Source organism: Marmota marmota, unplaced genomic scaffold (genome assembly GCF_001458135.2).
Source record: "Marmota marmota marmota unplaced genomic scaffold, marMar, whole genome shotgun sequence".
Taxonomy (NCBI): domain Eukaryota; kingdom Metazoa; phylum Chordata; class Mammalia; order Rodentia; family Sciuridae; genus Marmota; species Marmota marmota.
The window spans coordinates 29,971,414-29,993,110 of NW_026000185.1; the positions used below are offsets into that span (position 1 = coordinate 29,971,414).

Below are 21,697 nucleotides of genomic sequence, written 5' to 3' on the forward strand. Positions count from 1 at the left end.
TAGACACTGTCTAAGATTTCAGGCAGTTAGGTTGTAGGGTCTCATTATCATCTAATGGAAACTGCTGCTGGATTTGAGGTGGACACCATTTTAAGGTTGACCTTGGGGTTGCCTGGTATCTCCCCTCCTCCCAGCAGTCAGCCAGTAGCCACTTCCCTATTCAAGTAGGACCAAGACTTGGTGAGAACAAACACATTAATGGGTTGTCCTCAAGGGAATTTCTCAACGTCTTGTGGTAAATCACAAGTGACAGTTACTGCCCAAAGGTGGGGTGGGCTGGGGACATCCTTTTGCTTCATAGTCAAGCTGCTTTGACAAATAGTCCACTGATCATGGCCCATCTCCCAACATCTGCCCCAGTGATGGGTGTCCCTGGCCAAATGAGGTGTCCTGTCAGATCTTAAAAGGGGAGACCCATTCCTGTCCCCAGATCATGGTCTAGCAGTCTCAACACCCACTGCCATGTCCTTTTTGGCCAGCCAATCCCCTTGTCCCATGACCAAAGGGGCTGGGAGGCAGGATGGAGGCCAAGTCCTCTTTGCCTATTTCTCTACACCCCAGGACGCTTTCCTGGGGTTTCCTGGGTGGGGTGCATTACCCACAGTGGAGTGAGCTGCAGCTGCCTGGGGCCGGGCTGAGGGGCAGGGCCAGGCCTGCCTGCATGGGGCTGAAAGGGTTTACGTCTTTCTAAACTTCTGGTGTCCTGCTCTCCTTGCAAATCAGAGGCAGGGCCTTTTTTGGACCATCAGCTTAGTTTCTAACTGTTCAGACTCTTTCTCATACAGCTGCACAGCACCCTGCACAGATAGCACTTCTCCCATTTACCTAACCTCGGACAGACCAGCTCCAATGGCAAGATTGGATATGGATTCAGAATACCACTCAATGACCAGATTTTGTCACAAACATCATCTTTTACTTAGACAGGTTCATACCTGTGTGTGGCTCTTTTAGCTAAGACCTTTTTCAAGAGACTCTCAATCAGTAGGATCAACACAGCATTGCCCTCATCTTAAAGGGCCAGTAAGAGATGCAAACAAGGGACTGAGGTTGTGACTCAGAGGTAGAGCGCTCGCTTAGCACATGCGAGGCACTGGGTTTGATCCTCAGCACCCCATAAAAATAAAAACAAATAAAAATAAAGGTATTGTGTCCAACTACAACTAAAAAAAAATTTTAAAAAAGAGATGCAAACAAAAACACAGAAAGGGATGAGCAGAGGGGAGCCCCAAAACCATGGCTGACAGACAGAAGCCTTTAAAATAGACAGCAGATAGGGAAAAAAGGCCTGTTTCCCTACTCCTACCTAACCATGACCCCTACACAAATGGTGACACTGATGTCCCCACAAAGAGGGACCAGATGCGTGGCATCAAGGGTCTCTGCAGGCCCACTGGGGAAGCTTACCAGATGGCCAAGGTGTTGCAACTTTACTGCATTATGTTCCCTTTTTCTCAAAGTAGACCAATTGGTGGAGCAACCCAAACTGTTCCGGAAGAGAAGGAGGGGGTTCCACAAATCAAAAGGAGCCTGAGCAGCTACTGGGACAGTCCCTCAGTCCCTCTTACTTACAGGAAGAGCTCCTTGAGTCAACTCAAGGCAAACTCACCATGTCTCCTAAGTCTCCAGTGGTTGGCTCTCAACAAGCTCATCAGACACCCTGCATCTTCAGCATGGGTGCAAAAGACCAGAGTGGTGGCAGTGGTGTGTGTGTGGGGTGTTCTTGGGTCATATATGAGTCACCAAATGTGATATCAAAAGCTCAGTCCTTGTCCCTGATGCTAATCTAATAATGAGGACAAGATTTTGAGAAAAAGGAAAAAGAAGTCTTATTGCTCTGTTAGCAAAGAACAAACAGGGTACTCCTGTCCCAGAGGCTTGTTTCTGTCAGGGGGAACAGAGGGCTTTGAAAGAGGTAGTTCAATACCAGGCACGGTGGTGCAGGCCTGTAATTCCAGCAGCTCAGGAGGCTGAGGCAGGAGGATCGTGAGTTCAAAGCCAGCCTCAGCAAAAGCGAGGTGCTAAGCAACTCATTGAGACCCTATCTCTAAATAAAATACAAAATAGAGCTGGAGATGTGGCTCAGTGGTCAAGTGCCCCTGAGTTCAATCCTAGGTACCCCAAAACAAAAGATGGCTCAAAGGCTATACTCCAGTTGTGCCTTGTCAGGAGTCATATATTCACCCATACCCTAGAGAGCCAGCCATGTCTCAGATCCTCTTGTGCCAGTCCTGAAGCCTGGACTCCTTACCTTTGTTCCTGTGGTGTGAGGGCTGGAAGATTTTGACCTCAGATGGGAAGAAGATTAATATTGCTTCCACAATTGTTAGGGATGAGGAAAAGGAGAGGAGAAATTTAAAGGAGAAATTGTCCATGAGCCATAGTGGCAGAGCAGAGTTATGTTTGAAGCATGAGGGGGACCTCTGTTACACTGTGATTCTCTATAGTTGCCTGTCTGTTCAGTTTTGGGGGATGGCAGTGGCCCTTTGCCCCCAATTCTCTGCTGAATCTAGGAAGACCTGTTGATTTGCAATTTATCCAGCCTTGTCTTGTTGATGGGCACGATGATTTTTCAAGCTTTTCACTGTCAGAGCTGAAACCAAAAGTCTCCTCTCATGGACTTCCAACACCATGATTTGATACCACTCAAAATTATTCACTGATTAATTTAGTAATTTTGCATCTGTGTGAGAGAGGTCGGTCTATAATCTTCCTTTATTGTAATATATTTAGTAGGATTTGGAATCAAGACGAGGTTTTCAAATGAGTTGTGAATGTCCCTTCTTTTTGTTTGCTGGAGAAGAATTTCAGTACTCCATGTAAATTGTTAAGTGTTTGGGAAGGTTTGCTAGGGAAGCAATCTGTGCCTAGTATTGTCTTTGGCAGAATGTTTTAAATTATGGATTCTGTTTAGTTGAAAACAATACAGCATTATTTGGATTTATCTTTCTTCTTGTGTTCATTTTAAAAATATTTTTTAGTTGTCAAGGGACCTTTATTTTATTTACTTATATGTGGTACTGTGAATCGAACCCACTGCCTCACACATGCTAGTCAAACGCTCCACCCCTAAGGTACAACCCCAGCCCTCGTGTTAATTTTGATAAGACGTTTTTTGAGGATTTGTTCATTTTATCTAAGTTTCCAAATTAATTGAAATAAGGTGACTTATAATATCTTCCTGTGATGTTTTAGTGTCTGTAGGCACATACCTATTATCCTTCTCCCTACTCTGGGCTGGGAAGGCCTAGGTGCAAGTGCGGCTGATCCACTCCAGTGAGGCCGTTGGGGTTCTACACAGAATCTGGACAGAACATCAGGCAGCCCTTGCTGCCTGATGTTGGGTGGAAGAACAGAAGTGTTATACTTTGAGCCAACTCTACTTCTTGTTGAAAGAGAACCCGCCTGCTTGGGGAAGGCTGGTGATGCTAAAGGCCAGAATTTGAAACACAGCAATTCTTAGGGGCTCAGAAAACTTGCAGGATCAATTTTCAGGCTGTCTAAGAGATGCAGTAGGAGCCGGATGTTCTTCAGCCCATCAAAACGTGGTTCATGCTGCTGAGTATAGCTTTGAATTATTTAGTTATGTAACCAGACTTTCCAGAAACAGCCATTATTGGTATATAACTTTTCTGTAGATAATTTCTTATTGGTTCTTGAATTTTAAAAATTCTCCGTCTAGGGTCTTGATCACATTCCAGATGTCTAATAAAGAACTCCAGGTTTCCACAGGCCCGTACCTCAGACATTTCAGGTGGCACAAGATTTTGGTTGTGGTGCTAGCCATTGTGTTTTGGGTGAGTATTCCTTGTTCCACTTACCTCTATACAGAACTTGAGCTGGTTATTTTCATCTGGGAGAAGGAAGCTGAGAGAAACTCTCTATTTTCCCACTTTTAATCCAGAAGCAGAAGTGTCATGACAGGACACTTAGAAGGTGTCTTAGAAAGAGAATGCGAAAACTGTGTCAGGTAGGGATAGAAGATAAGGGAGCCCAAAACCAGCCCAAAAGAGTATGCTTGAAGAAAGGGCTGGGTATGTAGCTCAGTGGCAAAGCTCCCCTAGGTTCCATTCCCAGTACCAAAATAATAATGATAATAATAATAACAAGAAGAAGAAGAAGAAGAAGAAGAAGAAGAAGAAGAAGAAGAAGAAGAAGAAGAAGAAGAAGAATCTTGTCAATGTTTAGATAAGTTAACATCAATGTTGTAACTACTAGTTCTGGTGAAACTCAAAATCTTTTTCTGTTTTTCTCCTTATTTATTTATAATTTTATAAGTGATAGAAAATGTATCATCTTAATCATTTAAGTGTACATTTCAGTGGTATTAAATACATCCAAACTGTTGTGTGACCATTAGCACCTTCTATCCCCATAATTCTTTCCATCCTACAAAACTACAATAACTTTCATCCCTCCTTCCCTTAGGCTCTAGGAACCATGGTTTTCTTTTACAGTTTTCTAGGAAAGAATTTCCTGCTCATTCTTTTCATCTTTGTACATTCTGCATGCATTCCCCCCACCCAAAGGGAGGCTACAGGATGGGAAGGAGGGGTTCCTCCTGCTTTTGGAATACAGAGAGAATGACTTATAAGGGAAAGGGAGAGCTGGAAAGTGGGGTCTGCAGGAGTGTGTGCAGATGGGCAAAAACTAATGAGGACCAGGAGGAGTTGTTTATTCTCTGTGGGATTTACCAAAACCCACTGACACATGGTTTTTAACAGGAGCTAGTGTCTATGGTTTTGTGTGGTGGCAGTTGTGTTAGATTCTAAACTTTGGCTCAGAAGCAGTGTAAGGCAGACAGTTGCCCTGCCTGATACCTATCACACACTGGAGACAGGTGAATTGAAATCTCCCTCCCAGGAGGAAAATAAGGAAAACCCACCACTGATAAGTGCCTCTTTCTCTACCCACAGGTCCTGTACTTCAGGATTTTCTGGTCTGGCAACAGTGACCCTTGGCCTCCAAAGTCCCCTTCTGCAGACAAAGATCCCACTTCTCTCTCCCTGGAGCTCCCCAACTTGATCCACCTTCTATACTGGCCTCTGACCCCAGGAGATGGGGGGGACCTTTTGGCCTCCACCAGCCACAAGACTTCCACCTACCACCTGAGGGGTCCTTCTCAGGACACCTATGCCCTGGGAAGCTACCTGGAGGTTGTCCTTGTAGCCAGGGACCACCGGGGCAGGCCCAAGACCCATGGTGGGGATCTGTTTCAGGCACGATTGCTGGGTCCAGAATTGAGAGCAGGGGTCCCCGGGGATGTCCAGGATCTGGAGAATGGCACATACCTATTGTCCTTCCCTCTGCTCTGGGCTGGGAGGGCCCAGGTGCAAGTGCGGCTGATCCACTCCAGTGAGGCCATTGGGGTTCTGCGCAGAATCTGGACAGAACACTGGGCCACAGTTGATTTCATAGGCTATTTCCGGGGACCCAGGGGAGATGAAGAAAGTGTATCTTGCAATGTGAATCCCTTGTTGATCAGGGAGGAAAAATCCTTCTGTTACTACAAGGATGAAGATTCAGGTGAATTCTGGTATTGTGACCAGCCCCCTACCCTGGCCTGCAGCATGCTGGTGGGACATTCAGTTGGACATTACTGGAATGTGACCACATCTCATGAAGAGGCCCTGCTGGCTTGGTAAGAAAACCTAGAATCTGTACTGTTGTTCCTTGGCTTTTCCTTTAAACCCCAGCTGGTTTAAATTTTACAAATTAGAGGGCCACACATGTCACAAAGACACAAAAGCAGGCCTTTATAAAGCACAGGGTCACCTCTATTCCATAGGATCATTGCTCAGGACCCAGCCCAGACTCTCATTCCAAACCCTGGCACTCATGAACAGTGCTGCTCAGGTCCACTGAACTTCTCCTCCTTTCTTTCTCTGTGCCCTAAAATCGGGAAGTCTGATGTTTGGTGAGATATGACACCACAGATGTACAGACATCACTTTATTGTGTGGCAATTATTTGAGTGACAGAAGTTTTTAGGTATGAAAAAGGACAAGTTAATTAGGTTGTCAGATCTTTCCTCTCAGATTCTTGAATATTCATTTCCCAGGTATAGGAAAGAAGAAGGGAAGGAAGGAACCCCATATCATTAAGGGTCCCTGCCCAACCCCTTAATCTTGGTCCCTGTAATTATTCTGCCTTGGCTCTTAGTCTTATCATTCATCTCTTCACATCTATGAAACCCATTTCCTGAGCACTTACTATACTATACACCAGGACTCATGCTAAGTACTGACACACGGTAGATCATAGTCAGCATCCCTGCTCTCTCCACATTTTCAGTGAGGCACGTGACTTTTTAAAATATTTTTTTAATTTGTAGTTGGACACAATACCTTTGTTTTATTTATTTATTTTTTATGTGGTGCTGAGGATCGAACCCCGGGCCTTGCATGTGCAAGGTGTGTGCTCTACCGCTGAGCCACAACCCCAGCCTGAGGCACGTGACTTTTTATAACAGGAAGTGTGATGAAAGCTTCACTGTCATGTGACCTGAGTGGTTTGAGGACACAGAAAGGGCACTCCACATAGGCCAGGACAGGTGACAATTTAGCTGCAACTTGAAGGAGACCCATGGACATGGAGAAAAAGGCAAGAGTCCCAGTCCTTTCTGTTCTTCTGCAAGAAGAGGTGTTGATTTCAAAAGCAGCTGCACATAGGTGGCCAGGGAGTAGGGGGTTGAGGGGTGACCCTGCAAACTAAAAAGGGAACAACACTGTAGCCTGGAAGCCAAGCAAGATGAAGGCTGAGAAGTATCCACAGTGTCAGGGCAGCTGCACAGACACACACACTGACAGAGAACATACTGGCTCATAGTGAGCCCCCCCCCCCCGGTCCTTCAGAACTGAGATCCCTGGGATGAGGGAAGCATTTTCTAAGATGGGAGAGCAGGGCTCTCCAGAAGAGAGGTCTCCAGAAGAGAGGGCTACTGAAAGCAAATGACAAGGAGGCAAAAAAGGTCCCCAGAAGATGTCTGGGTGCAGACAGAGCAAAGAGAGAGGTCCATCTGCCTCTGAGAGCATTGCCTAGATGAGAGGTCTAGATGAGCATAAAAGTTTTATACTTTTAACAATATAAAAGTTAACTCTGGCAGCTATGAGTATTGGAAAGAGCCAAATGACCAAAGCACCCAGGAGAGCTGAGCTGGAGACACTCCTCGCCCCCAGATACGCATCTAGAGACTCTCAGCAGCTCTTTGTGGAATTCACAGTAGCATTCAGTCCCCAGCCTGAGAAGTTAGCACAGGGAATCCTGGTCTTTCCTGACCAGTTTTATGCCCTACTTAGAAAAGGAGACCCACGTGTCCTTTTTGCATTAGTTGATAGGAAATAAATCTATGATTCAGTGCCAGAGACACCATAGCATGTCATGTGGAGGTAAAGCCCAGCATTTCTGGAGCAAGATTGCTTGGGTTTGAATACCGGCTCCACTGACTATCGTGTGCCAATTACTATTTACGTCATCTTCTATTACTAAAAGGTTACTTAACCTCTCCTCATTTCAATTTCTTTCCTTGTTTTTGAAAAGATATAATAGTAGTAACAACATGGCAGAGTTGTGATCAGGAAAAAAACAAGTTAGTGCATGTAAAGTGCCTAGAACTGGGACACCACAGGAAGGATGCCTTAGCTTCTGTTGCTATTGAATCCTTCCCTACACAGTGCCAGACGCTGTCCAAGGTGCTGGAGGTTTTGAGGCTAGACGAGAACGGAGGACTTTCTGTAGCAACTTAACAGTACGCTGACAGAAAACAGGCATTATATAGATAATCGAATGGGTAGGAGGCATGAATTTGCAATTTCAAGTTCAGGTGTTTTCTTTACCTCAACTTTAGTCAATTCTGAAGATCTCTGCAGCTAGGCAGATAGGAAGGGTTCCCCTTGCCTATGGCCCTGCAGAGCAACCCACCTTGACTATCAGGAATCCTTCCTGAGTCCTCTTTCAACACGAGTCACCCCAAAGTAATACTCTCCAAGTCTGTGTGGCCTTGGGTGGCTCTAGGTAAACAGGTACCTCCCGGCTGGGTTCAGAGTCCCTGGGATCAAATTGTATCTTCCCCTGGAGCTCTATGGGGGCACTGGGGTCTTGAATTCACACGGAAGGCCATCCTTGTGCAACTTTTGAAATTGCAGGTCTATATTCCTGCCCCTTCCCCAGAAAGCAAATCCTCTCCCTTTCCTAGGACCCAATCATGGCAATTGTCCATTCCTTCATGCAGCAATTGCATATGAAATGCATAGCCCTGCTTAGGCAATGGAAATAGAGTAGTGAACAAAAACCCTGCCACCCCAACCTTTCCTTCTTTCTTTCTTTTTTTTTTTTTGGGTACTGGGCATCAGATCCCTGAGTCTTGTGCGTGCTATGCAAGCACTCTGCCACTGAGCTACACCCCAGACCAAGACCCTGCTCTTTTACACTTCCCTATGAAAAGAGGAAGGCATGATAAACAATAAACATAAGAATAAGCAAAGTATATAAAAGGAGACAGGAAATATAAGAAGTTAAAATATAGAGGAGGAAAGATTAGGAGTGAATGTGGCAGGGAGACTAAGGGAGGATATTTCTCAGTAATCGGGCAGGAAATGAGCTGTATTTTGAACTCAAGTTGTAGTAGTTGGGGTGTTTAAAGTAGTTTATTTCTGGATCTATCCTGAAGGCAGAGACCACCTGATTTCCTGAGAGACAGAATGTGGAATATATCATAAAAAGGAACTCACAAGAGGAGCACAGTGATACATATCTGTAATCCCAGCTACTCATGAAGCTGAGGCAGGAGAATTGCAAGTTTAAGCCCAGCCTGGGCAGCAACTTAGCAAGACCCTGTTATTTTTTTTTTCTTTTCATTTTTGATGGTACTAGGGATTGAACCTAGGGTTATGCTACCATTAAGCTACCTCCTCATCCTTTTTATTTTTTATTTCGAGACAGGGTCTTGCTAAATTGCCTGAGCTGGATTCAAACTTGTGATCCTCCTATTTCAGCCTCCTGAGTCACTAGGATTACAGATGTGCATTACTGTGCCTGGCTCAAAATAAAAAATTTTAAGAGGGTTGGTGGTATGGCTTAATGAGGTAGAAAGGTGGGAGAAGAATCCAACTGGGGTGGGCGTAGTGAGACCAAGAGGAGCATTACGATGTCTTATACAAGGGTTCAAGTGCTGAATATGGCAGCACCTGACTGTCATCTCAGTGATTTGGAAGATTGAAGCAGGATGATCTCAAGTTCAAGGCCATCCTGAGCAATTTAGCAACATCCTATCTCAAAATTTAAAAAGATAAAATGAAGATTGCTGCAAATGTAATTCAGTGGTAAAAGCACCCCTACATTCAATCCTCAGAGAAAGAAAAGAAAGGCTTTGAGCATCTTCTGGTATAAAATGTGTGTGTGTGTGTGTGTTTTTTTTTTTTTCCTGATGCTTTGATATTTTGTGACCTTGCAGACCTGGGAGGGACTGCCTTTCCCAGGGTTAGCTAACTGCTAGAGATAGAAAATGACCTGCCTTTGAGCATTCCTTTGATAAGCAAACCAACAATCCTGAGTCCACCCCATGGTTTATCAGGCTCCCGCAGCCCTGGACACCATCTTCCTGCCTTCAATCGCCCCATGGCCAGGTATCTGACAAATAAAGACCACCTCTTATAGCCCAGAGTCCACTGAAATTATTCAAACTAGCCTATTTTAAATCCTTACCTTGTCTTGTCCATTCTTTCCAGAGAAGATTGCAGTAAAGGCTATTACCCATGTTTTTTCTGCTTCTTTTGCCTCCTGACTATCCTTGGCATTTTCCCTTGTGGCCCTGTGTGGCATGCCATGCTCCCTTCTCACTGGGAACTGTGAGTTACAAACTCTTTTCAATGGGAAATATATCCTGATCTGTTGGCTTTACCATACCTAGATGAAATCCAAATCCTGGGTACATTTTAAAACAATTCTATTTTCTGCACTGACAAAATCCCTCAGGCAGGGAAATTCGAAGAATCTGGGTCCTCGAACACTAGTTTCCAACTCCTCCCAAACACTCACTGTCTTCCAGGATTCTGGACACGGGAACAGGAGCCCTTAGAACTTCCTTCCCTTTGCAAACCCCTATTTTAGCTTAGCTCAGGATTCCTTCCTCTCACATGCTTCTATTAAGGAATTTTGTCTTCATAATTGGTTTCTCTTCAGGAATCTGACAGACAAGGTCCTCCCTCAGGGTATTGGTCCAGTCCATGTGGCCAGGAATACCAGCAGGAGTCTGGGTAAGTGGCTTTGGGGCTTGCAGATAGGACAGCTCTCATTCCATGCCTGTGGCATTAGCTTCTTCTATACCCACTGATTGACTGTCCTAATTACAGTTCTGTCCCCTGCACTACCATGCTACCCTGGGATCTCTACTCCAAAGCCCTCTGGCTTCTACCACCAAGATGTGTGGCACTCCCTGGCCTGCTCCAACCGACCCTTCCCCACTGTCAGCAGCATCCTGGGCTGTCTGGCTGGCCACATCATCCACATGATGGGGGACTCCACGCTTCGGCAGTGGTGGGAATATCTGCGTGACACAGTGCCCTGTGAGTAGGTGAGTGGTGAGAGACACCTGAGAGAACAAGAGGAGGTCCAGGGCTGCCAGAGGCAGATATCCATCATGTCAACGGGGCCCAAAGGCCTAGATTTCAGGAGAGTGATGTGAAAGAACAGGACACGTGTGTTTAGGGCAGAGGAAGAGATGGAAAAGAGGGTGTTCAAATTATGTATAGTTTCAACCATGAAGTAGATGATTAGGGTGCTCATAATTAAGATGTATAGATGACCATGGCTAGAACTAAGGATCTGCTGGGGGATACTGGAGGGATAGAGTTGGAATTTAAAGGGGGAAAAATACCTGGAGACATCAATATTGGGGGTTTAATCGTGAGGAGTTTGGGAGATATCAGATGTTTTTAAGAGGAGTTTTCAGTTTGTTGGACAGAAAGGGTTGGGCAAAGAAAAAAAAAAGCCTAGTTTATAAGACAATAGTAGAGGGCTTGCCTAGCATGCCTGAGGCACTGGGTTTGATCCCTAGCACCACATTAAAAAAAAAAAAAGAACAACACTAAACAAATAGACAATAGCAGAGGCAACAAATGTGAGGAGAGATTAAATTGTTAAAGAAATAGAATGTCAGTAGTAAGGAAGAATGCAGAAGAAACTGGCCATGCCTGTTGACTGAGGGGTTCTAGAATGAACACATGACTGATGACTCTGGATAAGTACTGGATGGATTCAGAACAGAATTCACTGGGGTGCCTGGATGGGGAGCAAGGGCATAGGAGTGGCACAAGGTGGTGTACCTATTTCATGCCCCTTCATATGGGTGTGAGAGGTAGGAACATATAGATAAGGTGTTTGAAGATGTCGGATTGGAATTGAAATGAGATTTTATACCTGTAGATAGAGTTTTGATATTTATTCCTTTGGGAATAAAAGTTAAAAGACGGGGAATGTACAGGAAGGTGAGTCCCATCTAAGTTTCTTTCCTTTAAACACCAGAATTTAGAGCAAATTCCACAATATAATGAGTTAAGGACTAGGCCTTATTAGTAAGAGGGGTAACATGAGAGTAAAGATGAGCAAGAAAAGAAAGAACCAGGGCTGGGTGTGGTGGTGCTCACCTGTAATCCCAGTGGCTAGGGAGGCTAAGGCAGGAGGATCATGAGTTCAAAACCAGTCTCACCTACTTAACAAGGTCCTGATCAAATTAGTGAGGCCCTGAGCAACTTGGTGAAACCCTGTCTCAAAATAGAACATAAAAAGACCTGGAGAGGGGCTGGGGTTGTGGCTCAGTGGTAGAGCGCTTGCCTAGCACATGTGAGGCATTGGGTTCAATCCTCAGCACCACATTAAAATAAATAAATAAATATAAAGTTATTTAAAAAAAAGAAAACTTAAAAGTAAAAAAGAGGGGTTCTGGCTCAGTGGTTAAGCACCCCTGGGTTCAATTCCTGGTACAAAAAAAAAAAAGAACACAGGCACCTAACCCTCTCCCCACCTGTCCTCCCATCATCACACAAAGAGAGGTACATGGGGCCCATTTTCATGGAGGGAAAACATTCTTCCTCTACCCCCATCATTCTCCCATTTTATCTACAAGTGTGAATGAAGACATTCTTTTTTTTTTTTTTTTTTTGTACTGGGGATTGAACCCAGGGACGCTTAACCACTGAGTCAATCCCCAGCCCTTTCTTAATATTTTATTTAAAAACAGGGTCTCGCGAAGTTGCCTAGGGCCTCATTAAGTTGCTGAGGCTGGCTTTGAACTCACAATCCTCCTATCTCAGCCTCCTGAGCTGTTGGGATTACAAGTGTGTACCACTATACTCTGCTGTGACACAGCTTTATGGGGGGCTTCTCTGTATAAAAGAGTCTAGAGGTGAGTTTCTGTCTGTTTACAGGAATGGTCTAAAAATACCAGCTACCTCATCTAGAAACCTTGAGGCCTGTGGGATGTTGTCTGCTTCCTTCTCAAGAGATTGAAGCTTCTAGTCTCCCAGGAGGGTTATCCTGGGTGTAGCTTCTTCCTCTGGGAGGAAGGGGATCCCTAGTCCCAGCTAATTAAAAATTGGGTCAATGTCAGGTGACCTTGTAGGGTCACTGTGGGACAATTTACTCTTGGCAGAGTAGATATAATTAGTTCCCCAAGAGAAAAATATTTATGAAAATGAGTGGAAGCTCAGGAGAGAGGTTGGCAAAACCAGAGCCTTGGCTGGCTAACATGGTGCCTTTCTGTGAGTCAGAAAAAAGCACCTCTTGGGACCTACACAGCCCTGGAGCACATGGCAGGACAAACATGCAGGGACTTTATGCAAAGAAAGGGTCTCTTGGTGCAGTTGTCATCTAGCATATGAGTAGACAGATAGGATCTCAGCCACTGGCCTCCTAGGCTTGCCACCATGGTTCAAGGACACACACTGGACAACCCGGAGTCTCTACCTTGAGCAAATCTTCATCCAGTGGTAAATGAAGGAACCCAACAGGTAAATCCAAGTTGGAGAGCTCAGTCAGGAGACTGCAAAGCATGACAAAATACCACTGAGAAAGGAGAGAGCTTCTGCAGGAAAATCAATGTAACAGGATGATATAGGAAGTTGGAGAGGCTGAGGACTGAGAATAAGCTTTCAGATGGGGGAAACTGGCAATATCATAAACCACAGAAAATAAAACCAGCCAGTCCTAGAATACCTAGGTGCTAAGAGATGTTAGATCTTTTTTGTGTGTGTGTGGTGCTGGGGATTGAACCCAGGGGCTTGTGCATGCAAGGCAAGCACTCTACCAACTGAACTAGATCCCCAGCACAAAATCTTTTGTATTTTTTTAAGTAAGGAAGCCCTATATTAACCTCTGATCTCTACTCTTTCATCCTCCCAACAGCCCTGAAACCAGTGGATCTACATTCCATATATCAGGTGGGGCCCCTAATGGCCGTGGAGACCACTCGGGGCATAGTGCTGCACTGGCGAGCCCACAGCTGGCCACTGCGCTCCAAACGCACACCAGTGGCCTCCCTGCACTCCGTGGTCAGAGAGCTGGGGGGCCTGGCCGGGGGCCCCCATACCGTGGTGGTGCTGGGCCTGGGAGCCCACTTCACCACCTTCCCTCCATCCATCTTTGCAAGACGACTGGCAGGGATTCGGGCAGCTGTGATGGCCCTGCTGGAGCGGGAACCCAGAACCCTTGTGGTCATCAAACTGGCCAACACTGGCTATAAGTCTGTGTATGGCAGTGACTGGTTCACCCTGCACATGAACCGGCTCCTGCGATCTGCCTTTGCTGGTCTCCGTGTGGCCTTTGTGGACGCTTGGGAAATGACCTCCAGCCTGGCCCTGCCTGACAACATCCACCCAGGGAAGCTCATTGTGAGCAATGAAGTGAATTTGCTCCTCTCCTTCATCTGCCCCACCTGAGAGCTTCTGAGGGTTGTTGGCCTAGGTTGACAAAGGGCCTGGGCCACTGTTATGAAGAAAAACACAGCCATAATAAAGCTTTTGGAATAAGGGCAGATGCCATCAACTTCTCTCATAGCAAAACGTGATGGCTTCCTAACTGATTCAGCAGATTCTATTCTTGCCCCACAACAACCTCTCCTCCACTCAGAATAAGAGTGATTTTTTATTAAATTCTTGTTTATTTGGTACCAGGAATTGAGCCCAGGGGCACCTTACCATAGAGCTACATATCTAGCCATTTTTGGTTATTTATTTTTCTTTTCTGGCAGGCTCTCACTAAGTAATTTAGGGTCTCATTAAGTTGCTGAGGCTGGCCTTGACCTTGCCATCCTCTAGCCTTGGCTTCCTGAGATGCTGGGATTACAAGTGTGTGCCACTGCACCTGGCAAGTGATATTCTCTCTCTCTCTCTCTCTCTCTCTCTCTCTCTCTCTATATATATATATATATATATGTTTTTAATGAGACATTAAAAAAATAGCCTGCTAAAAAGCCAAGGATCTCCATTTTACTTAGTATACTAAGCCCTTTACAATGATCACCAAGGCCCTGCAAGATGGCTGTACCTAACTCTGCATTATCCATCCCTGGCCCTTCACAGTCTGACCCCAGGGACTTAATGACGCTCAAGCAGGTTAAGCTGTCCTGCCTCAGGGGCTTATACCTGCTGTTCCTGTGCTTGGAATCGCCTTCCCCCAGATCTTCATATGGGCGGCTTTCTTGTCATTCAATTCTCTGATCAAAATCTCATAGGTTTTTCCTGACCACCCAAACTTAAGTAGCACCCTCTCTTCTCTCTGCTATCCCTTCCTCATTTTTTCTATATCACTAACTACAACCTATAATTATTTGGTTGCTACTACTATTGTGGTTGTCACCTCAATAAAATGTGGTTTCCATGAAGGACAGAGGGTGTCTAGGTTGCTCACTGTTGTATCCTGTGATTTACAGCAGTGTTTGATGATGCAATGTTCAATAAACATCCCTTGAATGAATAAATCAGTTAATGAGTTAAAGTCAGGTGACTAAGGCGAGCTTCTCTATGTCCTGCACCTTTTCTCAGCAAACTGTACCCTAGGAGAAACAGGCAATTGGTCAAAGTGATCCCTTGTTGTATGGTTATCATTATTAATGTTTCTTTTTACATTCAGGGAGCTTCTACTTTCACTTTGGAGGACCCTCACAAGAACATTCTTGCATTTTCCCGAGGCCTGCTGAGGATTCACACATGTAGTTTGGCTGCAGAGATAGGCAGAGAGTGATATCCACAGTGATATTCCAGTGCCCTGAATGGAAAATCGGTCTCCTGGAAGACTGGAAGTGACTGGCCTTGCCTGCTCCGATTCTGGCTGATCAGGTCTCTGGGTCTCATCCATGAAGTGTAGACTCGTCCTCTCCGCCCTCCGGTTCCTGGCTGCTGTTTCCACAACTCTTTCTTTCTGGTTGAGAGGCTTCCCTGACCACTCGAAAGGGGGCTCCGTGACCAGGCACCACCACGTCGGCGGTGCCCAGGACCCTCTTCCGACTCCGCTCCTGAGCCACTGGGTCTTCACTCAGCGCCTGCCACGAGTCCTCATCCCCGTCACGCTCAAACACATCTCCAGCCACCACAACGGTGCCCAGGGCCGTGCCCTTCACCACTACGCTCACGTCCCGCTGGCCTCCGTGGCCCGGCGTGGCCCACACCTCGAGCCCAGGTCCTAGGCGCAGGGGCCGCCCCTCAGTCAGTCCGTGGGGCAGGTAGCGGCCCCCTGGCAGGCAGAAGTCGTGCGAGACCAGCAGAGCAGCCCCCGGAAACAGCCCCAGATTTCCGATATGATCCGAGTGCCCGTGGGTCCCCACCACCAAAGTCACGTCTCCGGGGCCCACCCCTTGCCCCGCCAGGGCGCCCAGCAGCTCCTCCCGAGCCCAGGGGCCCCCAGTATCCACGAGGATGGGGCCACGGGCCGCCTCTTCCAGGGCGGTCTCCGCGCTGCCGGCCACGGGCGAGGACTCTTGGTGACTAGAGCCCCGGCCCCAAGGCTGAGGCAGCACGAGGGTCACGGAGCCGTCCGCGCGCACGGCATCGCCCACCTCCTCTGGCTCCGCGTAGCCTCGCAGCAGAACCACCACGGAGTACAGGTCGCCAGGCACCAGCAGAGGAGGCGCCCCGCGCAGCGGCTCGGTCCGCACTAGGTTGCTCATGGCAGGGGAACCACGGGCTGGCGAGAAATGAAATGTGGCTGTGGGCGAACGCCTCCATGTTCTCAGCTCTGCCACTAGCCAAGCGGCACCTTGGCTCTTTGATACCCCTCCCCCTCTTTTTTTTCTTATTATTCCCCCGTGTACAGATTGCAGAATCACGTTGATTATACAGCCACGTTTATACCTACTGCCAAACAAGTGTCTGTTGCATTCTGCTGCCCTTCCTATCCCCCCTCCCCTCCCCCCCTCTTAAGGTGGCATCGCCCTCCACTTCCGGCCGACCGTGGTACTGACCCCGCCCCAATAGTCTCCAGGTAGGTCCTCAAGTGTCACCTTTCAGAGGACATCGTTTTATCCTTCCCTCTAACCCTACCCTTTCTCTACCTTGAACCTAATCGTAGCGCCTAGCACAGAACCTCCTGAACGAAGCACAGAAATCGGAAAATCGCGTGGTATTTTGTCCTCTGCGGGCGTCCGTAGCCCAACTACGGTGGCCGTATCAACACCACACAGTTAACTTTTAGTTCTAGTGCTTCCCGCAACCTGCAGAGGCTGCTCGGATTTAAGCCTCCCTACAGTTCTCTATCTTGTGACCCCTGCCAGCTTCCTTGGGGTGCAGAATTACCAAGCGCCATTAGCTGCTAATGGCGGAGGCCAACGGCCCCATTGTCTGGACGCTGCCTCATTGACAAGCTACAATGTGTGCAGAGTCATTTGAAACTGGGCCCAGACGATAGTAAAAAAAAATAATAAAATAAGTAAGTTTAATTGCGATATAGAAAATTTGGCACCCGCGAAGTTAAGGAATAGATCAGGTAATTACCCCCACCTAACTTATCATTGCCTCACCGCCACCTACTGTCATAGTCTAGTTCACTGCTAGTATGTAGCCTCCTGGGTGAGGTCATAGAGAATGTCTGTCTGGCCTCTTTCTTATAAGGGTCCAAAAACAGATCTCTTGAGGGGCATAGTGACTTTCTCAAGGCCCATAACTCCATGCCATCTCTGACTGTCTTTAAAGAGGAATGCTCAATGCTGTCACCACACACACCTGCCATTTAAGTGGTTGGATGGCAGGCAGAAGGCTCATTATGTTGGAAGGACTTCCTCCTGCTGCTCCCCCCATTTCCCCCATGGTCATGTCATCCTGCATCCCCAAGATCCTCCCTGAGGTCATTTGGGAAAAAACAGAAGCCTTGGGGTGGGATCACTCATACACAAACACACACCCTTCAAGCTGTGGGGTAGGGAAAGCTGAGACTTAAGAGGGTTCTTCTCCATGACCCCTCCTGGGGGCTCAAAGGCAAGAGTCAGAGATCCTCTGGGTCATGCTTGGGGTGGCCTGAAGTCTTGATTCTCTCCTCCTCCTTCTCTCCCTCCTCCTCTTCTTCTTCCTCCTCCTCCTTTTCTTCTGCATTCTCTTGTCCATCTGTGATCTTCTCCTTTCCAGTCCAAGTTTCCTGAAGACATGCTAGGTGGGGTTAAGAGAAAATAATTTAAATATTGGTTCTGGGAATAAGGAGGTTGTTGCCTGGCAGGAGAGGAGCCCAATCCCTACATTTACCTGTTTCAGCAGCTGGGAGCACATGGCCTTCACAGAGAAACTGCTGTAGGGGCTGCTCCTGATGGTGGAAGTACCAGTCTCCTACAACATCTTCAAACTCTTCCAGCATCGTCTCACACTGGTCAAGTGGAATGGTGGAAAGAACATCTGCTCTGCTGGGCTTTGGACACTTTCCTCTCAGCTCTCCACTCCCTACTCCCTACTCCACTGATTGGCCTCTCCATTGAGAGACAGGTAGCCAGGAGGTTAAGCTTGGCTTACATCTATTTATGATCTATCTTCATCCAACCAATATTTAACTAGCACCTATTCTGCTAAGTAGGTTGGGTAAGCTGTGAGATGGGTAAGGTGATCATACCTACCACATCAGGTTGTGAGAGTAAATGAGGCAGCAGCTAGAAAGTATGTGGTCCAGAATCTGGGACATAGTAGGTGCTCAATAAGCAGTGGCGGATAGTAATAGTTTCCAATATTATTTGATATTCTATTGGGCCCACTTTAATTGATGGCAAAGTCCTCATTCTGCCCCCTTCTTCCTGCTGAGAGCTGGACATCCCCTACAATCAAATCCTGGGACCAAGCTCTCCTCTCACCTCCCTGGACAGTTTGGTAATTTGTCTTACCTGCTTCTTTAGGAATGTAACCTCCACGCTGGGCTCATCCCACAGTTCCAATGGGATCCCCAGATCCACCTTCACTCCCTTCTGCACTAGGCCTTTCAATGTTGCCATGGTCTGACTCTGACCCTGAAAGATGGAGATTTGGGATCAGAGCAACCATCCCACCTTTTCCTTCCCTTTTTCACCATAATAGCTTTGTCAACACAAGAGGCTCAGGGATGAGTTCCATGAGGAGGGTGAGAGAGTCTGAACAAGAGGGGACTCTCTAGAGGTGGAGGGAAACGGGCAGATAATTCTTGAGGATCTCAGGGGACACAGGTCTTTGTTTCTGAGAATTAGAGTCTTTCCCTATTTAAGAATCTCACCTTGGCATATCTCAGCGATCCCTTGCGCTCAGCATGAACACTGTAATCCAGGATCCGCTCACATAAATTCTCCAAGGCCTCTTCCAGCCTTGTCTCTCTGTGGGGAGAAGGGAAACAAAGACTCCCTGGATGCTACAGGGGCTTCCAAGGCTCTTTGGTGGACTGGAAGGTGAAGGAGCACCAAGAAGGACTCACGAAATGCTGTAAGGCACATGTCTCTTCCTCTTGCCTGTGTCCAGGACCTGCCCCAGCTCCAGGACCTCTCGAGATCGGCCAGTGCGACTCAGTTCCTCCTGTAGCTCCATGCTTAGTAGCTTACACACTGGTAGTGAGGAGAGATGTCCAAGGGGATACAAAAGAAGAGTGAACATGCCAGCAGTTCATTCTGCACATGACCAAAGGCAACAGAGGATGCAAGTGCAGACTCTGGAGCCAAACTGACTGGGTTGGAATTCTGACTCAGCTTCTCAATATCTGTGTGACAATCTTGCTGTGTTTCAGTTTCTTCACCTCTATAATGGGGATAATACTATGTCCATGACAAGAGTGTGGTGAGAATTAAATAAATAAACCTATGCAAAATCTCTGGAATAGCTCTGGCTCACAGTGTTTATTGTTACTCTGCAGTTCTTTATTGTGCTCCTTCTGTATACACGCTCATGACAGATCAATAAGATTCATGATCTTTGTCTCTGAGACACTGTCAATGTAGCTAGAGATGGATAAATGGATGATGACAATATGGCGCGATGAACCCTACGCCAGGGTTAAGACCAAGAGATTTAATCTCACTAGGAAATGCAAAATCCATTCAAAGGTTACTTAATGACTTCTTACAAATCTTTGATTCTCATAAGGGTGAACAACATGTCTATTCCACTACTAGCATATACTTGGCTCATGATAGTTCCAAAGAAAAAAAGGGGGCCCAGCTGGGCATGGTTGTGCATGCCTGTGATCTTGATGTCTCAAGAGGCTAAGGCAGAAGGATCACAAGTGTGAGGCCAGCCTCAGCAACTTGGCAAGGCCCTACGCAACTTAGCAAGACACTTTCTTGAAAGAGAGAGAGAGAGAGAGAGAGAGAGAGAGAGAGAGAGAGAGATGGGGGCATAGCTCAGGGGTAGAGGGCCCTAAGTTCAATACCTAGAACTAAAACAAAACACAAAACCCATACATAGATGAAAGTAACCTAAACAGGCAAAAAATAACATTTCTTTAAACGTACCCAGCACTGTGCTAGAACCTGAGATACATAGGCACTCCCCATTTCTCCAAGGGTTTATGACTGCAGGAGGTGACAACTGAGGAAGAAGGCTTCCAAAGGAGGTGATATTTAAACTGAACCTTGAAGAATGAATAGGAACTTATCAAATACAGAAAGAGGGCCATTTTGGGCAACGAAAAAGAGCAAAGTCCCAGAGGTGTTAGAGGATGTGCAATACTCTGATCATGAGAAGTTCAATGTCTGAAGTGGAAATACTAGCCAAATATATTGTTACATTGTGTGCATGTATGAATATGTAACTACAAATTCCACCATGATGTACAATTATAATGCATCAATAAAAATGGGGGGCTGGGGCGGGAGGAAATTCAGTGTCTGAAGCATGGGCACTTTAGGGATGAGGACGGGGTATAGGAACTATGAAAGTCACATCATACAACAATTACATGCTCTGCCAAAAAAATGCTGCCTGGATGCTGATCATAGTAGGAGGCCTGCAGGGTTGTTAAAGCAAAAACTTCCAAGATTAAGTCTGTGTTTAGAAAGACAGGTGGCAGGAGAAGAGTGGGGACGTAAGTAAAAACAGGCACAGGATTAGAACCAAGTCATGAGGGACACTGATGTGGAAATGCAGAGACTGTGTGTGTGAGGTGAAGAGAAAAAGAATGGGGGGGGGGACAAGCCAATGAGGCAACAAACCAGGGAAGTAGGGTACTCAATGACAAGGCTCTGAAGTGTCCCTCTCATTAATGCAGCCAGGGAAGATGCTGCTTGCTGCAAAATCTATACAGTACACGCTGGCTGCAAAGCTTCCCATTGACTGGGAACTTAGAGTTGTTTGGCCTCCTCATATTTTGTTATGAGCTTTAAAGGCCGAGTTACTCATCCTCAAACCCTCTGGGGGAGGATGGGACCTGTAATTTGGAAGCGTCTCTGCCGCGGGGACAGAGGAAGTTCACAAAGTATAAGAATCACACCCCGCACCTGAAGGCTCTCCAGATTTAGGTCTGGTGGGTGATCTGGGGGGAACACACGCACATTGAAGATGATCGGTTGAGTGGGCGGTCCTAGGCAGACAATCCCTGAACTACAATTTCCACAACTCACTGGGGCCCACAACTGCAAGAAAAAGTGGGTTTACTCTGGAAGTTAAATGGAAAATGTAGTGCCACAATTTCGCGTTGGACGTAGGCGTTCCCTCCCCGGATCCTATTCCAACTCCGCCAAATTCCAACAGAACCTCACTCGGGGGTTCAAGGAGGTCGAGTGACCCATCCATCACGGTACGTGTGCCCCGGCCTAAACGAAGAAGGAGGGACAGGGAGATGCTTAATAGAGGCTACTCCCAAGATACCTTCGCATTTGCTGGGCAAACGTTCTGTGTCATCGTCCTCTTCTTTCGGCGTCCCAGCCCAAGCACCAGTCACTGTCAAAAAGAAAAGCAATATTCCTAACCGCACAGGTCCCATGACAATGCGCGGTGCACAACCACCGTTTGCCTTCAAACCAACTTCGGGAAGGCGGCGGACCCTTTAAATTCAGAGGCGGTAAGCAGCAGCCTTAAACCCTGCCTCCCTGCCTGGAACCATCAGCGCATGCGTAGGTCCAACCCGTAAAGGGGTGGGGCCTCAGGGCGCTGGGTTTCCCCGCCTGTTTTGTGGCGCCTCCTGAAGGTCCTGGCTGCCGGGTAGTGAAAAAATAAATTCAAGTAACAGACTAGGAGAGTGTGCTTCTCGCATATACACGTAGTAACAATTTTTAAATGTC

General features: G+C 46.8%; 3 protein-coding genes across 8 annotated transcripts in view; 1 reads left to right on the forward strand and 2 right to left on the reverse strand.

The window, feature by feature from the left end:
* The window catches only part of LOC107147108 (NXPE family member 3-like), a 68,975-nt gene extending 53,987 nt beyond the window's left edge, over positions 1–14,988 (forward strand). For 2 of the 4 annotated variants that reach the window (XM_048790034.1, XM_015491521.2), the window contains 5 exons: positions 3,683–3,797; positions 4,917–5,641; positions 10,180–10,253; positions 10,350–10,562; positions 13,399–14,988. In XM_048790034.1, the coding sequence (XP_048645991.1) occupies positions 3,702–3,797; positions 4,917–5,641; positions 10,180–10,253; positions 10,350–10,562; positions 13,399–13,931 (1,641 nt within the window). In that variant the 5' untranslated portion in view covers positions 3,683–3,701 and the 3' untranslated portion in view covers positions 13,932–14,988. The remainder of the gene's footprint in view (positions 1–3,682; positions 3,798–4,916; positions 5,642–10,179; positions 10,254–10,349; positions 10,563–13,398) is intronic. The other 2 variants (XM_048790036.1, XM_048790035.1) reach the window with 2 other exon arrangements.
* Positions 14,989–15,076: 88 nt separating this feature from the next.
* Mblac1 (metallo-beta-lactamase domain containing 1) lies at positions 15,077–16,818 on the reverse strand. 3 transcript variants are annotated; one of them, XM_015491527.2, is made up of 2 exons: positions 16,541–16,818; positions 15,077–16,173 (listed from the first exon to the last, which is right to left on the reverse strand). In XM_015491527.2, exon 2 carries the CDS (start codon positions 16,154–16,156, stop codon positions 15,341–15,343), a length of 816 nt encoding a protein of 271 aa, XP_015347013.1. In that variant the 5' UTR covers positions 16,157–16,173; positions 16,541–16,818; the 3' UTR covers positions 15,077–15,340. The 3 variants fall into 3 exon arrangements, with proteins under 3 accessions (XP_015347013.1, XP_048645997.1, XP_015347012.1); XM_048790040.1 differs by lacking the exon at positions 16,541–16,818 and adding an exon at positions 16,451–16,469; XM_015491526.2 differs by lacking the exon at positions 16,541–16,818 and adding an exon at positions 16,341–16,381.
* An 85-nt stretch (positions 16,819–16,903) lies between these two features.
* On the reverse strand, positions 16,904–21,531 carry Cnpy4 (canopy FGF signaling regulator 4). Its single transcript, XM_015491528.2, has 6 exons — positions 21,285–21,531; positions 18,901–19,027; positions 18,706–18,802; positions 18,344–18,466; positions 17,721–17,838; positions 16,904–17,627 (listed from the first exon to the last, which is right to left on the reverse strand). Exons 1-6 carry the CDS (start codon positions 21,397–21,399, stop codon positions 17,467–17,469), a joined length of 741 nt encoding a protein of 246 aa, XP_015347014.1. The 5' UTR covers positions 21,400–21,531; the 3' UTR covers positions 16,904–17,466.
* Positions 21,532–21,697: the final 166 nt, after the last annotated feature.

Coding starts and splice junctions, on each gene's coding strand:
- Mblac1 (XM_015491527.2), bottom strand. CDS start 16,156: ATGAGCAACCTAGTGCGGACCGAGCCGCTGCGCGGGGCGCCTCCTCTG.
- Cnpy4 (XM_015491528.2), bottom strand. CDS start 21,399: ATGGGACCTGTGCGGTTAGGAATATTGCTTTTCTTTTTGACAGTGACT. Junction 18,803..18,900: donor CATGTGCCTTACAGCATTTC/GTGAGTCCTTCT, acceptor TTCTCCCCACAG/AGAGACAAGGCTGGAAGAGG. Junction 17,839..18,343: donor TTACATTCCTAAAGAAGCAG/GTAAGACAAATT, acceptor CCACTTGACCAG/TGTGAGACGATGCTGGAAGA.